Genomic DNA, 18,942 nt, shown 5'->3' with positions numbered 1-18,942 from the left:
CTAGCACACTATGTAAATAATAATATCTACAAAAGCAATTGACAGTGACGTTCAATTTGGAATAAGAAAAAGAAGATTTTGTAGACGTGTAGAATCAGTGATTTTCCAAATGTGAGAAGGTACACAAAACATGTGTATACAAAGAAAAAAGAATAAATACGACCCCACACATAATTATCAAATAACGGTTACAAATTTTCAAAAAGATGTGATATTACTGCCAATGAGACAACTCTCCATTCAAGTCACAATTTGTAAAAGTAAACCATATGTTGTTAAGTGTAATACGTCACCCATAGTTGTCTTAAAAAGATAAAAAGAATTATTCGCAACTAATTGATTATGTTTATCGCTTGATTGCTGTCTCATTTGCATATATCCCACAGTTTCTAGAGCATCCTAAATTATAATATGAGGTATTTGCCGATTTAAGTCAAAAACCCATCATATTATTATTGTTTGCGCGGAAAATTCAGTCGGACACCTAATGCAACTTGAAGGCTAATTATTATAATATATGTTAGATGCATGATATTTTATTAGTTGGTTTTGGCTTCGTACTTTCTGTCAGTTACTGCAAGTACTCTCAGATCTGTTCCTAGTGTCTTTTTGTTGTTTGGGTGTACAAGTATCATGCCACGTACACTCTGTGTGGTTTTTTTTAATGATCTTCTATTTGTACCCGTATGTTGAGTTAAGCCTTTTTCAACTTACTTTTATAGTTTTATCTTGACGTGTTGTACTGTTACACCGCTGTCCCAGGTAAAAAAAAGGGGAGGGTTGGATCCTGCTTTTATGTTTAATCGAGCCACATGATGTATGTATGTGCCCGTTACAGGTAAAGAGCCTGCAATTCAGTTGTTGTCGTTTGTCATGTTTGTTGCCGTGTAAAATGTTTTTTTTTCTCGTTCATATTTTTGTACACTTTTAATTTTGTAACGTTTATTTTGTCATGACCTATACATGTAGTTATTAACTTCTGTGTCATTTGGTCTCTTGTGAAAATCTGTCTCCTTGGCAATCATACAACTTCTATAATTTTTTTTATAGATGATTAACTGAATGGGAGTAAGACTTAGTGCAGGTGGGGAAAAAGGGGGCCATCTTTTCATTCTTAAGTTTAATATTGTTTATGTCATTTTTCTCTATTCTTAATTTTTGCATATTTTTTTTTTATTTGAGAACACCGGGCCATAATTCTGTTTTTTATCCATTATTTTTTTTTATGCCTTTTTATATTCTCTATGTTTTACACATCAAGTTATTCTAAATAAAGCCTATTGTAAACCCCATCCGAACCCTCCAAAATAAATGTCAAATAAACACTATTGTAAGAGTGATATTGGCAAGGGTTCTTTTTTGTTAAATGTTAGACACTATTCATTTTGGTATTTAGGTTTACTAAAGGGGAGTAATTTTGTGAAGTGAAAGTGAAAGTAGAATGTAAACAAACCAATTCATTTTACAAGGTGAGATAACAAGCTATAATTTATTAATGAATCTTGCTTGATAAGGAAAGTAGAAACTTCTAATTGAGAAGGATCACTGTTGGCATGACAATTTTCAGCTTCTACGGTATAATGATTCTTTTAAATGTCTGTCTAGTATTTTCAAATAACGTTTCGCTCTTTATGTCAAAATATAGAACAAGGGAATTACACACCAAAATTTTGCCAAGCAATAAAATGACTTATTTAGTGCGTCAGATGAGGTTTAACTGTCAATGACAGTCGCTATTCTATATAAAATGCCAATGTAGGATAGCGATTGCAGAAAGGGGGGTGGGGTTCATCACAAGTCATGAGTTGATTTTTTTGTCAATCACGATAAACAGATTGAGAAAATAAATTTCCATCATCACGGATCACGAAAATATAAAAACAAATCTGTAGAAAAACGCGTCACGATAGCGAAAATGCACCGATCACAAAGAACGGAAATAACCCACCAGGCCCTTCACTTATTAGCCCCCGTGCTCGTTTCGGTTAATTTTTTTTCAAAACGATATACTTTATATGGTACAGAGGTATTGGAAACACCGACGTCACGAGGGCGTTAGCCTGGAATTAAATGTATTATCTATCATCTATCTTACTTGTATCAAGTAATTACGGTTATTGCAAAGATACATGTATAAATTACAATAATTAGGACATGTAGTAGGGGACTTCTAGTATCTTGACTTTGTGGTACTGAAAAGTTTGTAAAATATAGACTAAACAATAACATTTAGATTAATGACATTATATTTAACAGATAGAAATATTGATTAATTGTTTATACGTTATCTTTTGAAGATCTGAGATAACGTTCAAGTTGGAGATTTGTTTTGTTTGCATTTTTTACGACTTTTAAGAACTAACCGTGCCTACCTAGAAAAAAAAACCATCTTTTATTTTCATGATTGATGTGGAAGTTTTTTTTAGTCACTCAGATAGGCATCAATTAAGACTAAAATACATTTGCCGAACAAAATGCTTTCCTGCCCACATCTCTCTACCTTTGGGTAGGGTTTTAGCCACCAAACTATTTTTAGGCGTGGCTTTGGTATAAAGTGTTTCTCAATTATTACAATTTGAGATGATTTAAAGATTCTCTGATTATCATGATTATTGGGGAAAATATTAATAGTCAACAAGGCGAATTATAAACTTTGTCGTTGTCAAGACAAACATATGTATAGATATCAATGTGCATAAAACCTATCATCTAGGATACACTTTGCTCACTATCTTTTCTGTATACATTCAATGACTGTTGGAAATATTATGTTAAATTAATAATCTACACAATAAATTTTGCGGTACGTTCTGTCGGAAATATTACGCTAACTTAAGTAACGGAAGTTCATTTGTTGCAATGGTTGTGTTTTTTGTTCAATTTTAGGATAGTTTATTATGACGAAAAGAATGGTATCTATTGCAACAGACATAACCTCTAGATTGACTTTAAACGATGGAGTGTGTATGCCAATGTTTGGTCTTGGTATGTATGAAGCATCGTCTGGGAGCGGAGGAGTGGCAGAAAAAGCAGTCCAGTACGCTCTATCGAAAGGATATCAACTAATAGATACGGCTGAATTTTATGGGTTGGTACATGTACATGAACATGTATATAATTATTAGGGATTGGTGATTTCCTTGATATTTGCCACCACCCAACAACAAATGAAAGTTTTTGACGACCTTGACTGGCAATACAGCCCTGGCACGGTCGGTAGGCACCACCCATTTATCTTTTGTTGGCGAGATATTTGTTTTTGTATTAGCATGACTATATTTATCATTAGATGGACACATTTTAATAACATGGATATTCAAAAGACAGCAACCCATTATATTAAATATTTTTTAAGCTTCTGATTAACAGGGGGTGGATACAGGGGCCACGAAAAATGAGGGCGTATCACTTAAAGTTGCAATCATTAAGAAATCGACATCCTGAATTACTTTAGAGGTCTGAAAGGGGTTCATATATTAAGCAGTATTAATTGGCGAAAAGTGAAGAATATTAAAAGGCAAAAAAGTAAAGAAAGAAAAATGAAAAAAAATGAAAAGAAAAATGGGTAGCTGGAATAAAAAGGATATATTAATGGACAAAATGGATAAAAATAGTTAAAAATTCTTTCGAAAATAAGACAAATAGATGAGAGGCTTTTAATCAAGATCCTTTTTTTACAAAATCATGTCGTGCGGTACATACGGGTTTTAATTTGAAATTATTGCATTTTAGAAATGAAGCCGATGTCGGTATGGGTATAAAGAAATCCGGATTTGATCGAAAAGACGTATTCGTTGTCACCAAGTTATGGGATAATGGATACAGTCGGTGTAAGAAAATATTTAACCGCAGCTTGAAAATGTAAGATATTCTTTATTCAACATTTTATATTATTATTTTTGGTTTTGGAAGCCGCTATTCAAGTGAGAAACACAAATCTATTATACATATATATATACCTACCATCATTTATACATCGAATAAATGAAGATCTGGGTCATATGTCAATGAAACAGTAATCTTGTAAAACAAGCCAGACAAGCCAAACAAAACGGGACCAATTTAATGTTTAACAAAAGACAGGTGTCATACTTTACAGGGGCATAGAGCAAACATGTCTAGCTCTAAATCGCCCATATTTTTTGCGTCGTTTACGCACTTTAACAGTGTCTTTCCTTATCCAAATGTTATGAAATTCAAACATAATGATAAGAATCACAACACGCAGACAGAATTTGAATTTTGGCAGTGAATTACTTAACGTTCTAGAGGCATGTACCTATTATATATTTGAATAATACAAAGCTTATGCACGGGTATTCGTGTCCTCAGATTTTTTCTTTAGGAATCCGCTCAAGATCAGGACTAAAAAAATCGGATTGAACAAGGGTGGATCGCACGCCAGAGTTTCAAGTTATAATATATATGAATGCATCATAAAGGCAACCTACAAATTCATACTAGACATACGGTACATGTAAAGTCCCACAGGGAGTTCAATGAAAAAAATATGTTTGGTAAAGATCATTGTAGTTTTAACTTTCCCTACGTGAATCTTTAAATAATCAAATACTATAGAATATGTGACTGTATATGCCTCTGTAATAATACTTCCACACAGTCAAACAAACTCCATAGTAACCAAACAAACTCCATAGTAAGTTTTGCACCTATCCACAATTTACAGATGGCTTTTCATGGAAATAGATGTGTATTTTTTTATAATTTTTGTTAACACAATATTCATAGATTACATAACATAGTAGCTTTGTAAATAGCAGTTTAACATGTAGAGATGTAAACAATTATTCTTTTATAATTTAATTTTGGATGTAACGCGTCTTCTGATTGGCTTACGTTATTTTGTTATCAAACCATAGACATAATTTAGTCATGTGACCGTAACGTCATCAACATTTTTTCATGGTTTTCTACGGTTTAAAATGGAACTTAGAATTAAATTATAAGAAATGACTGTAAGATTTTTTCTGTCTATTCAAAATAACATAAAAAATGTGGTGCACATTGTTAAATAACCCGCTACGCGCGTTATTCAGTGTGCACCAAATTGTTTATGTTATTTCTTCATAGACAGAAAAAATATTACAGTCATTCCTTAAACAATTGCCAGTAGTTTGCATAGCTAACGCACAGAAACATGCGTCAACTGTAAAAATAAATAATTTTGCTACTCATCTAATTAATGCATTTTGAAATGAGCTACATGTTATAATTAGAATGTTGCAAACACGTTTATTAGAATGTTGCAAACACGTTTATGCACTTCAATGAAAAGTTTATAATCTTTAAATGAAAAAATTTAAAGCCATTGGAACATCTTTTAACTTTAGACACTAGAATAATCAAGTGAATGTTTTGAGAATAAAACATCTAAATGAACCAAAAGGAATTTTGATATGCTAATTACATGCTTGCTATTTTTACCGCTTTTAATGATATGCTGTTAAACACAGTAATCATACCATATCTTCTTTTTTTTTATATTAATCTATAAATGTTAAATTTGTATTTGTACTTGTTCCAAGCCTGTAATTTAGTGGTTCCCATATTTGTTTTTCGTTCACTATTTTTGTCAAACTGAACTGAGTGGAACTGAAAAAAATGGTTTGTTTATTAATTAAAGAAAGGCAGATAATACCACAAGGTTACAAAAACGCACAAGTCAAGGACGTACTGATAACGCAATGGGAAAAAACAAAAACAAAAAAGACACAAAACACAAAATATAAAACTGTAGATTGAGTAACACGACTCGACCCATCAAAGAAGCTATTAAAAGTGATGTCTTTGTCTCAGATAACCTAGATAATGCGAAATGTTTTAATTATAAATATTTGACGAAGACATTTTGTTAAAAAAGCAATTCAAACCATTAATGCATTAGTAATCAATGTTTGTATTCTTTCATGTCTCTGCTAAAAAGGTTTAGAACGTATTTAAGATAAACGCGGAAGTAAACGTTCCACATATTTTATGGGGTTATGTACGTCCATTTTACTAAGATCTAAATCCTAAATATGTGTTATTTTCAAGGCTTGATTTACAGTACGTAGATCTGTATTTGATACATTCACCAAGCAGTGGTCAAGTTGTGGAAACATACAAAGCTATGCTAGAGTTGAAACAGAAAGGTCTGGTCAGGTAATGGATGTCATAGATATAGGAAGATGTGATATTTTAAAAAGTTTATTATTACATCATGAGGCAGGAAAAATGAAGATACTAAATAAGAACAGACGAAAAACGAGACAGGAATTCGCGGAATCGTCAGTTCCACGTAAAGGATAGGAAAATCATACGAGCAACCAGCTTTTTCATATTTTTCTATATAGTTTTATAAAACCAATAGGTAGGTTCAGCAAAGAGGATCAACTAGGACTAAGGATATGAATGTCGACTGCTACCAGACAATTATTATTCATGGGATACAAGTTTGTGCTGACATTGTACGTCGAATCACAAATAATATAGGCGTGTATGCATTTTTTATAACAACGAAATCAAATACACACGAAAATACGTTTTTTTTTCTTTCTAATCGATCATATATTGAACAAAAAGAATAAAGTGTATATATCTCGTAGGTAGTACCCCTTTAATGTACGCACAATGTTCGATATCACACAACACACAATGCTTGTACCACCTGTTTTGTCCTACTGAGGAGTTGTTCTCCATTGAGCTCAAAAGTAAAAAAAATTGCACACAATGTCGGCAATTTGAATATGGTTTTTGTATTCCTGTTTATCTTTTGATTTACAGATCAGTAGGTGTTTCTAATTTTGGGGTTCAACATTTGGAGGGTTTAGAATCTGCTGGGCTTCCAACACCATCAGTGAACCAGATTGAACTGCATCCATGGCAACAGAAATCGGAAATAGTGAAATACTGTCGAGAGAAGGGAATTACCGTAATGGGATATTCTCCTTTGGTTAAAGGACAACGATTTGATGATCCTACACTTGTGAAAATTGCTAACAAGTACGTATGGTTTGTTCTTATATTGTTATTTATTTATGTTCCGGACCATATGAGTATTTGGACCATACGCGTATGGTCATGACCATATTCGTATACTCATATGGTCCGACCATACGCGTATGCTCATATGGTCGGACCATATGAGTATAATACTCGTTTGGTTTTAACGGACCGGACCATATGAGTATTTAGACCATTTAAATATTTTTTTTCAAATTACATTATAAACGTTTGAATTTAATACAAAAACTTTATCTAAAAAACAATGATGGTTACATGACAGTTTGTTAATTTTATAATTCAAAATTACGTAAAAATTAAATATTGATGCAATAGTTAGTTTTCATCGCTAGTTACATTCTTGCATGTAGAATTGGGATGACATTTACTAACACACGGTATCATGGCTTTTTTTTGCTTTTGTGAGTTTTGGTAGGGAAAAGCTAGTCTTTTTGCAGCTGTGTACAGTGATATGTCTTTGCCCATTCTGATCTCTACGGTGTTTTTGAGAAGCTCTTACTAGATCTCAAATATCACAAAATGACTGCAATACACCATATTCACAAGACATTTAAAATAAATTACGTTACTTTCCAGTAACGTCTTGTGTAACAGTTCATTAAGCAATTTTTGGAATTTAATTATTTAAGTCGACATATTGCAATTGACCCGTAATAACAAATCGGCATTTGTCATCGGTAATGACCATCGGTATAAAATGTAATTTTGGCAAGTAACTAAAATACACTTTGTGAAACTTCTAATTTTTATTTAGCTAATCTTTTTATCATAATATTATAATCAAATTACCTATATGATAGCGTCTTTTTAATGAGCGGTCATACCATATGTAGAGTTTAGAAGTATTACAAGTCAGCTGTAACAGAATGTTAATTACCCCGACCATATGAGTATATACCCATATGGTCATGACCATACGCGTATGGTCCAAATACTCATATGGTCCGGAACATTTACATTACACATCATTCGTTCAAGAGCAAACATTTTATCAGATGTTTTAGCATGCCACTTTAAAATAAGTTGTCCTTACTGTCCATTTTTTTTAATTTACTTTACCACAGCTATGATATTTAAATCTTCCAAGAGGTTGATGCTAATGTTTGATAAATGATTTTTTTAAGAGGTTGATGCAACAGCTTTATACATGAATTTTTGAAGATGTTGATTGCCAAAGACGACCAATTCATTCATAATTTTTTAGAGAACGCGAAGATTGCGAGTTTGAATTTGCCTTGCAAGCAATAAGTGTGCCACAAAGTACACATTCTTGCAGTATATGTTGAAAAAAGATTAAACGGAATCGACTAGTATTTTCATGCAACCTTTAGCTAGTATAAAAATGATTACGCTGTGTGAAAGGTATTTTAAGAAAATACCGAGAGCACTATGATCGTGAGAAAAAAATACGTAGACTCTACTCGGGAATGTAAGTAAGGACTGACGGTAGTTTACAGATGTTCCAAGTTTCAATCTTAGACTTCATACAGAATACCAGTCAAAAACATCAATGTGAGGCAATGCATCAACTTAAAGTTCAACATAATTGGCTCACCAGTTCCTAGTTCACTAGTTGTACACGTTGTTTGCTCATGACAACTAAAATAGTGAGATTTGTATAAGGTTTATAGCGAATCGTTGAGTTTCTTTCCTGTATTGTGTTTTCTATACTGTTGTTAGTCTTAAGGTGGTATCTAACACTACAGGGAGATAACTCTATAAAATCAGCCAAACGTTTTAATAACGTTGTGTTGTAAAGGGAATATTAAGCTTCTCAATGATCAAAATTGGTGTTTGTCAATCTGATATATTACCTGATAAAATGGTTGGTTCAAAATTTTTGAAATTTATATATTTTGGTTAAAGGGTCAAAGTAAATACTTTATCAAAATTTTATGAAAATTAAACGAGCCAAATTAATTTTAGTGAAAGTGTTGGGTACCACCTTAAACAAATATTTTGTTTGTTTTGTTTTAATTATGAGTTTGAATGTCTCTTTGGTATCCTCCGCCTCTCTCTTTTCATGAAGAAAGGGAAAATGATAAAGTAATCTCATGTTTTATAGGTACAACAAGTCAACAGCACAGATCCTTATAAGATGGAGTATACAACATGGGTTTATTACCATACCAAAATCTGGAAAACCAAATCGAATAGATGAGAACATGAAAGTATTTGATTGGACTATAGCGGATGACGATATGGCCGTATTAGTAAGTTAATGGGTTAAAAAATTGAAATCAAATTACTGAAAACAAATTTCTTGCTGAAACCGAAGCACGGAGCTGGGTGCGTGGTTTCTAGCTGTGTTGAAGACCCATTTGTGGCCTTGGGCTGTTTTCTACTCTTTGGTGGGGTCTTGTCTCTTTGACTCAATTCCCGGTTTCATTCTCAAAGTTATATTCTTGAACAAGATGTATGAGAGGAGTGTTAAACGGAAAGTACATTTGATCTTGATTATAGCTTGGCATTATTTTGTAAAACACCTGAGAACATAAAGCCGATCTTGCGTAGCATAGTTATCGTGATATTAAGAAAGAGATCGACATTAAATAATGCCTCATGCTATTTGGAATCTTGATAGTCTGTGTTTTTCTTAACAATGACTTTCATATTAATTTTCCGAAAAAACAAACTGGAATATCGACAACATATAACAACTACTAATAAGTCAAGGACCCTCAGAGGTGACTTGGTAATAGAAATATTGTTACTTTTGCTCGTCTTCCGATTGTCAGTAAAACCCCTGCTAAAGTGTAATTTCCGTTAGACTGTGCGGAATGTACAAGTACGCAGCCACTTCGAGTCAGGATAGGAAATTTTAATCCGATTGCCTCGTGTATACAGATTGTCACACTAAACACCCCTAAACGCACGAATGATGTGCACCATAACCAAAGTTTTTGGCGGAAATGCATCGAACTCGAAAGTTGTCTATTGTTTAAATCCTAAGGGACGACATCAAAAGTTCAATGAAGGATAAGAAAGTTAATTCACATAGTTTTTTCACTGACCCCCTCACCCCCCTCTTAACTTAATTTGGGAAAAATTGATTGACCCATATGGATATATGTAAAAATTAATGTCGGATAACCAAATCTTGCAGCAGTTCAACCCCCCACCCCAAACTATTTGAATTAAGTGTTTTTTTTATCTTACATTGATCTTTTGATGTCGTCCCTAAGCATGCCATATTATAAACAAATTGTTTTATATGATTACAATTTATTTTACAGAATAGTTTCCCTGACAAGTCATGTACCTGGAATCCTTGTAAAATGCCTTGGACTGGCTAAAGAAAGATGATGAAATTAAACTGATATTGTTTAAAATATAGTTTAATATGTATAATTTGTAATTTTGAATTTAGAGTTAATAAACTACTAGGCATTAGTTTCTTTATTTGTGAGATACTATTTCGCAATTTGTTTAACAACTTAAATGTTTGCTTTATTTTTAAGAATGTAGTTTATGGTTGGATTAGATCAACGAATAACATTAAAATGAAATATGTTATTGATTAATGTTAAAACTGTTGCTGAGTGGATATAAATTGTAGTATTTGTTTAATATCTGATAATTTCACTTTATAATTATCAATTTTACCGAAAGACCGATTATAGGGACGTTAGCTGTAACATTTATGTTTATATCGGTTAGATAAAAAATCGTATTTTAAAAATAACATACTGAAAAGAACATTCAAATTACGAAAAGTCCAAAGATACAATTAACATACTAGCATGAACGGCCTTGCATATAACTGCATGTGTGCAAAAGATATACGATCATATACATATAACTATAAACAAAAGGAAATCCATGTTTGAATTCATGCGTGTATATATGTATACTAGTATGTAAATATAGCTAAACCAGAGTATATGTGAGATATAAAGTAAATAATAAAGAATATACCAAGAGTACAACCAAAACCAAACTAAAAACAATAAAAGTCCAACAAAAAACGACGAAAACAACCAATATAATGAAACCGAACACAGAAAGAAAAAGAAAAAAATGAGCAACACGAACCGCATCAAAAATTTGGGTTAAACTCCCGAAGGGTAATAAGGTCCTGATTTCCTAGTAATGTAAACAAGGGAATACAGCACTTTACAAATTCCATGTGTCCGAAGCGCTTTTGGTTGAAATTAGTTACAAGAATACAAAAATAGTGGTAAACATTCCAATAGTGGAACATTTTAAGCTACTCAAACATACTAAGGATGCTCAGATCCTAATCGGGAGTGATATGTTAAAATCTGACAGTAAAAATAAACAGGAATAACTAAAAACCGCCTGTGTTGATTCAATGCTAAACATATGGAAATTTTATAGAAAATCCACAGCCTTTATCCTAGTACTCTCATATTTGGCAATTTGATGACTGATAGGTATATGATTATTGCAAGCAGTGCTAGCATTGATTTCCTAAAAACAAGTTTATTAATGTAGTTATTGGTTTAAACACATACAAATATGGAACAAATCAAGTACACCTTTAAGGGTGCGCTCGAATTTAATGATTCAGCACGAGGTATTTCGGAATTTTCAGGTTAGTTACAACATTTTGTAGAAAATGAACACTAGCACATCATAGAAAAGCAAGTTGGTTATCTATGTTTCAAATTTTATAACGAAAATCTCTGTATTGAAGGCTGTGGATTTCTATAAAAATCTTGGTTCATTTGCCACAAAGTACTCTTTTTCTAGTAAATGCAATGAAACAGTAAATAATTATGCTTTCCAACAAGTTTCCCCTTGGTATATGTACTAAATGGCCTATCTCTATTATTCATTATATCTGTAGTTTTGATACAATTGAAGTTTGAAAAATTCTTACAAAAATGGCTACAGAAGGAGTCATAAACCTTAATGACTGTCTAACAATTTTTACTGAAGGTTTTTTCCAGTAATATGGAAATCCAATAAAACATCGACCATTGTACAATAATGAAGCTACCCAACAATAGGTCCTTTCTCAACCTGAACTTTCAACGAGTCTGCAAGATCATTTAACTCAAACGGTCGGACGATGATACGAGCTTTAGCTTTATGACTGGTCCCCATTATTCCAGTGACCTCGAATTGGCTGTCCTTTATTGATATTGTTTTAGTATGTTGGTAATATTCTCCGCGTCGGAAATTTAAACCAGAGCCGCTTGTTCCAGTCTCCATTTGCTGGAACCAGTCTTTATGTTGTGTTACTCCTTTATCTGTTAGCCCAACGCCTAGTTCGTTGCTGTGTAAATCAAAACTGTATGGACAACTCCACATGACGACTGCTCTCTTACCAGTAGACGATATCAACCAGGATGCAGTTCCGTATGTACCTGTAGCAGTATTTCCGGTTTTGTGTGCTACCTGCAAATGAAATATAAAATACAAGCATTAGCCTTTCAAAAAGGGCTAGTCGACTCTTAGCTGATGAAAATGGAAAGTGCTCTCGCTTTGTAGATTAATTCATTTACTAGAATAGCACGTGCATCAATCAACAATTTTTACCACATGTTATGAAGTAGTATATATCGTTTAATGTTGTTGTTTACGAAACTCCAGAAGATTCGACTATTTATAGATAAAAGTTACCTGTGTACCAATATCATGAATATGCATGATTGATGCCAGGCAAAATCTAATTGCTAAAATAGAGAGGACAAATCCGATACTCTACGGGATTGAAGGACATTTACTAGGTTTGGATTGTCCTAACCAATCAATAAACTTTGATTATTCACGTCTCGTAATATCTTTCAATCAGGTAGCAAGAAAAATTCACGCACTGACTGTCCTTCTAATATCGACTCCTAGGAGTCGATAATAATAATGTATATTTCTTATTTGTCTTTTGTTGCAAACTTTATTGTAAGTTCAAAGAAGATGAAGATAAGTTATGTATTAGTGGCATTTACTATATAATTTGATTAAGTGGTACAACATGGTCGGACAAACAAACGCTAAAAGTTTATCCAATAAAACGGTCAATTGGAAATTCAAACTATTATAAACAATTGTATGCAGGATCATTTCTATTTTATCGGAATTTATATTCAGTCCTTATCTTATAATCGAATTTAATATATCATGTGCTGTTGTCGGTCACATGGGTGATGTCAGTACTTATTCACACAGAATTTAAATATATTTTCTTTTACAAATTTAATTACTGAGAAGATCTATGTTTGGCTAAACCTTTATAAATGGTACCATATTTTGGTGAACAGTTAAAATTGATGTTAACAGTTTTTTCTGATGTTTTTTTTATCAAGTTACACCATTTTTAGGGACGGGTTGAATAGTGAATATGATTAATTAAAACATGATAACCCCGTAACGTTCTTTGTGCCTGTCCAAAATTAGAAACCTGCAATTAAGTGGATGTCGTAGGTTGCTGATTGACAAATTGTTTTTCGTTTGTTGTTAAGTCATCAATCAGAACTTTTGTTTGAAGTTTCCTCATTTGAATTTTTTACATTATTTTCATGTCAGAGACTGCGATAGCTGACTATACTTTATTGATTTTACTCTTTGTTCATTAGTTTAAACATATTTTATTTGCTGAATTAAAGCAAAATGGATTAGACACAAGTAAATCATACTTATGAAGTCTTTTCCATAATACAATATAAAGTTACAATAATAGTATAATATAATGGACATGCATATAAAACAAACAGTTTATACAATATAATACTAGCTTTCATAGGTGAACAAAGAGGAGACAAAGTAAAAAAGGAAAAAGAAAGTTTGAAAAATCGTATACTTCTGTGACGATGACTTGTGGATTGATGGCAACGATGACGTCCTGTGTCAGCAATAATAACGCTCTATCAAGGCATAAGAAATCTGTTTGACCTTTTTACGTAATTCTGAACATGTTTGAAAATTTGAATATTTTGTTCGTTCGAAAGTTCCAAGTGTCCGCAAATTAATGTCATACGGTGATTTATTGATGCTTTCTGGTGGAGAGTTGCCCAACCATAAGACAACCATACTACATCTCCCTGTGTTAATAGTATAGAGAAACGTTTAGACCGGTCATGAGAGTCTGCTACTTACGAACTGCTCCCTTTGTCCTGGTCTCACTACCACCGGTGGAGCTTGAATAATGCCACCATTGATGTATGATTCGGGGTAAATCAAAGGGTATTTGGTCCAGTTTTCTACTTCCACCGTACAGGCAACACTGTAACCGGAACCACCTAAAAGGCCATTAAGAACACTTGCACCGGAAGTAACAGCACTTGCAGCCGTTCCAGCCGCTGCTATAGCAGCTGCCCAGTCTATCAAACCAGTCACTCGGACAAATAGCCCTGAAAGTTAGAAACATCCAATTTTGTTCAAAGAAAACATAACTGCTTTTCAAGGCATTTTGAAAATAGAACTTTGTGAACGGATTTAAGTTTTATAAATCACTATAATAGTACGTTTATGTCAACACATATTCTTAACTTCCAAGTAACACAGATTATATTCGGTTTCATGTGAATGCATAACAACTCTGAAGATTTTAGCTATCACAAATGCCTTACAATTATAGGCAAGACTCGGCAAATTTTGCCACCTTTCATCTTAGATCTGCCAAATGAAAAGCATTAGTGATTTCAGAGTTGTCATCCTTATCAATGTTGTAACAAGCGCAATTTAATTACAAATATGCATTTATATTACATGTCCCTCTGTAATTGTCCAAATGCTTATCAATCATATGTAATAACTTCGGTCATCTGAACATAGAAAATGATAGCGCAAGTGGGGCATCCGTATACTATATATAGGAACACATTTTTTTTTATAGTTTGAAGTATCAAATGACTGAGACTGGATCTTAATGTTGACTGTAATATTAAGTTAAATAACAAAAATACCGAACTCCAAGGAAAACTTCAAATCGGAAAGTCCTTTATCAAATGGCAAAATCAAAAGCTCAAATATACAAAACAAATTAATTTTAAAAAAACAACTGTCATATTTCTGATTTGGTACAGTCATTTCCTAATGTACAACATGGTGCATTAAATCTGCTAAATAGCTAGCTAAAGTTTGCACTAACAAAAAAAAATGTCTATCTAACAGTAAAATGAAAAAAAAACATAATTTATCAATGCAATGCATCTGAAGCGGTTTTCTGAATTTACCGGTACCTTTAACTACGGAAAAATTGACAAAACATATTTTCAAATTTTGCTCTTGATACTGTTTGTTATTTATAGATAAGCATTTATCCAAATTTAAAAGAAAGAAAATTTTACAAAGGTAATGATTTCTGAAAAAAATTGTCCCGTAACAACAGACTGAACCTAAAAATGCTAAATATTGATGTCACAGACGCCGTTGATGACGTTATTTCAAATATCCCACCTTTAAAATGTTGACCCGGTTACAAGTTGTGTTCTACAATTGGACTGCCAAATCGAGAATCGGACATGGCGATTTATATATGGGCGTTTTTCAATAAAAGCGTTCCTTTCAGACCTAAAAAAAATTGGAAAATCAACTAGTCTAAAATTTATTTTCAAGAGTTATTTTGAATACCTCTATTATAGACCTGTTTGTAAAGAAAAAGTGCAATCTTAAATACTCTTTAAAATGATATTATTTTCATAATTTGTGTACTGTTTCGTAGGGGACTTTTTTCCCCTACGAAACTGCTTCTAAACACACATATTTTTGCAATTTTAAATGTTTCCTATAGAAATTCCAGTTTGTTTACTTTATATACTAGAAAAATCTCATTTTTTTCTGAATTGGAGAACCATTTTATTATCGATAAAGATTAGACAGTACTTCACATATGAAGGTACAACTCATGTTACGTAGTGGACATTTTGATGCGTTTCGTAGTTGACAAAACCGTTTCGTAGTGGACAAAAAGTTTCGTAGTTGACATCAACCCTATTCTATGTTAATAAAAACATAATAAAAATTACATGAAACTAACCTTTGATATTTGCTTTGCACGAAGATAATTGAAAAAAGAGTAAAAAAAGACTGCAAGGTAGTGATATATAGTGTCCACTACGAAACGTTTTTCTCCCAAACTTGTTTCGTAGGGGACGTATTCACATGTTTTATTTTTTTCTCACAACCCCAATATTGCAATAGTAACAAGACTTACTGTATTCATAAAAGCGTTATTAAGCTGTACACTGATATTTTTTTCATAATTTTAAAACCAGTTACTGAAGGAGATTTGACCCGTTTCGTAGTGGACATTTACAAAAATACGGTATCACTCTGGTCCATTTGATGTGCTCAATTTTTCTTACCAACAGTTCAATTGCCGTTATAAAAGCATCACTTCTTTTGTAAGACCCTAATGTTTATATCTCTTGCAAACAAAAAATTACATTGATTTTATAAAACTGTTTATAAGCAAGTTTTAATGACTTCGTTTTGTAGTGGACATTGTGTTAGGGACACACCTTCTAAAATAAAAAAAATCCTATGTTAAAAGCTGTTTATTAAAATATGTTGGCTCTAAACATACTTTTGAATTATTAAAGAACTTATATTAAGTAAAATTAATATTTATTTCTACATTTTTTTACGATATTTGAGAGTATGAATGTTGAACAGGCGGTCTAGGGACATGCCATTTTGGTTGTTTTGGACCATTCAGGAATCAATTTCTTATCAATCCCTCTAAAAAAATAAACTGTTTCTTTCCTTAAAAATGATATATCTAATTCAATGTACTGACTGCACAAAAAATTACTTGCAAAGATCAAACACATTTTTTTAAAAAGTGGCTGGGACATGAAAGTACTTTTTTTTATTGAAAAACGCCCAGACTTTTTTTTCGGGGGTATACAAATATTTAAAAACTTGACTTCCTCAGCATGCTCAATGCAAATATTGACAAAAAAGTGTGCACGTACATACCAGTAAGACAACATAACAGAAGGTCAACTCTCATGTTTGTGGACGTTAGGATTACGTTTAAGTGGTATATGTTGATAACCTTTTGCTCCTGTTCTAACGATTTTGATAACCTATTTGATTTGTTCTGCTAGATTACAAACCAAGGTTACACGGTTACATTTGTAATGTGTGCATGCAACATATGCATGCATTTAAATATTATCAAATGAAAAATATGGTATGGACAACAGGACAACAGCAGGAGTAAAAATATTCGTACCAATTAAAGAGCATGTCCAGTTGCAAAGCAGCCAACAATGTGGTGGTGGTATGCCGTAAATACTACACGGACGTTCTTAAGAATAAAATTTTAAATTCATCTACATTCAAGTCCATGCGCCCCACAGAGAGCCATATAGTTAACAAACATATCATAACCACATCACAGCTTAAGGCTACTTCTGAACATTTGAAGGTCCCTTCTATGTACTGGTTACCTAAACTACACAAAAAACAGTAAAATATAGTTTCATCTCGGCAACTAATCTTTGAATGCTTTTAACAAGTTCCTTAACTACTATCAAAGAGCTTATCATAAACTATTGTATATGAAAAAGGTGGAATAATCTATTTTTGGAGTGTAAAAAATTCTCTGGGTGTTTTAGATAAATTACGTGCTTTTGATGGTCCTTTTGATTCTGTTGACATTTTTGACTTTTCTACTCTTTACACTACACTTCCACACTATCTTATCAATCAAAATTTGACGATTTAATTAAATGGTCGTTTGGTAAATCTGAATGCAAATATATTTGCTGCAACTCATAAAGTCTTCTAATGAGAAAGGTAAATATGCTAGATATACTTACTGGAGGTGTGATGAGAAGATTGAAGCTGTTAATTTTCTCCTTGATAATATTTATGTACGTTTCGGCAACAAAGTTTATCGACAGGTTTTAGGTATTCCTATGGGCACTAATTGCGTCCCTTTAAAAGCAGACTTGTTTTTGTACTGTAATGAATCACAGTTTATGACCAAACTCAGTAAAGACCCGTCTAAATTGCATTTAGTTGATAAATTCAACAACACTTACTGTTATCTTGATGATATTTTTTCGTTAAATAATCACGAATTTTCTCAATATACTGCCGAAATTTATCCAAAGGAACTTACTTTCAACAAATCAAATTTAAACGGTTAAAAACTGTCCTTTCCTAGCTTTAAATATTTCGATTTTACACAAGAAACACCACGCTCAAATTTACGACAAAAGGGACGATTTTTCGTTCCCTACTGTTAATTTTCCCTTTTTGGATGGTGATGTTTTTGGCACCATCTTATGGTGTTTATATTTCACAACTCGTTCGCTATGCCGATGTCTGTTGTGACGTTTTTGATTTTAAAGAGCATAATCTATGTATTACTGGTAAATTATTAAGCCAGGGTTTTCGTTATCACAAATTACTTAAAACCTTTACTAAATTCTTCCACATATATAAAGATTTGGTTTTGAAGTTTGGTTGTACCTGTAGAAAACTTATTTCAAACGGAATTGCACCTCCTCATTTTTACAGCCGTACTGTTTACTGTGCCCGAAAATTTAGAAATGATCCTGGTAAACTTATCAAACCTTTAAATAAACTTATTCTAAAAGGTTACCAATTCAACACATGACTGTAATTAGATCATTAAATATTATTTTCATTGGTACTAATATTAATTTTGTTATCAGTAAATTAAAAGCAAACTAAATATTATTGTTATATACATATACACATTCATAGATCTACAATCTGTCGATACCTGTATCTTGGCATTGCACAAGGTCATGTTTTTCTCTGACTGTTTATGGCGTCTTTACACTCAATCCGTTGGATGTGTACGGGTTGAGTATTTAGTCTTAGATGCATGATTTTTTTTATTAGTTGATAGTGGCTTTGAACTAGCTGTCAGTAACTCCGAGTACTCTCAGATCTGTACTTAGTGTCTTTTTGTTGTTTGGATGTACCAGGTCACGTCCACTTGTATTTGTAGTATTTGTATTTTTATCC

The 18,942-nt window shown here is 32.6% G+C and overlaps 2 protein-coding genes across 2 annotated transcripts; one reads left to right on the top strand and one right to left on the bottom strand.

Moving 5' to 3' along the window:
• The first annotated feature begins 1,379 nt into the window (after positions 1 to 1,379).
• LOC139503841 (uncharacterized oxidoreductase YtbE-like) lies at positions 1,380 to 10,417 on the top strand. The gene is made up of 7 exons (XM_071293783.1): positions 1,380 to 1,469; positions 2,887 to 3,088; positions 3,733 to 3,861; positions 6,055 to 6,162; positions 6,784 to 7,002; positions 9,089 to 9,236; positions 10,260 to 10,417. The coding sequence occupies exons 2-7, from the start codon at positions 2,898 to 2,900 to the stop codon at positions 10,317 to 10,319; spliced, it is 855 nt and encodes a 284-aa protein (XP_071149884.1). The 5' UTR covers positions 1,380 to 1,469; positions 2,887 to 2,897; the 3' UTR covers positions 10,320 to 10,417.
• Positions 10,418 to 11,902: 1,485 nt separating this feature from the next.
• Positions 11,903 to 16,996, bottom strand: LOC139503842 (tereporin-Ca1-like). The gene is made up of 3 exons (XM_071293784.1): positions 16,912 to 16,996; positions 14,086 to 14,339; positions 11,903 to 12,390 (listed from the first exon to the last, which is right to left on the bottom strand). The coding sequence occupies exons 1-3, from the start codon at positions 16,943 to 16,945 to the stop codon at positions 11,986 to 11,988; spliced, it is 693 nt and encodes a 230-aa protein (XP_071149885.1). The 5' UTR covers positions 16,946 to 16,996; the 3' UTR covers positions 11,903 to 11,985.
• Positions 16,997 to 18,942: the final 1,946 nt, after the last annotated feature.

Source organism: Mytilus edulis, chromosome 14 (genome assembly GCF_963676685.1).
Source record: "Mytilus edulis chromosome 14, xbMytEdul2.2, whole genome shotgun sequence".
Classification (NCBI taxonomy): Eukaryota; Metazoa; Mollusca; class Bivalvia; order Mytilida; family Mytilidae; genus Mytilus; species Mytilus edulis.
This window is presented reverse-complemented; position numbering and strand designations above follow the sequence as displayed.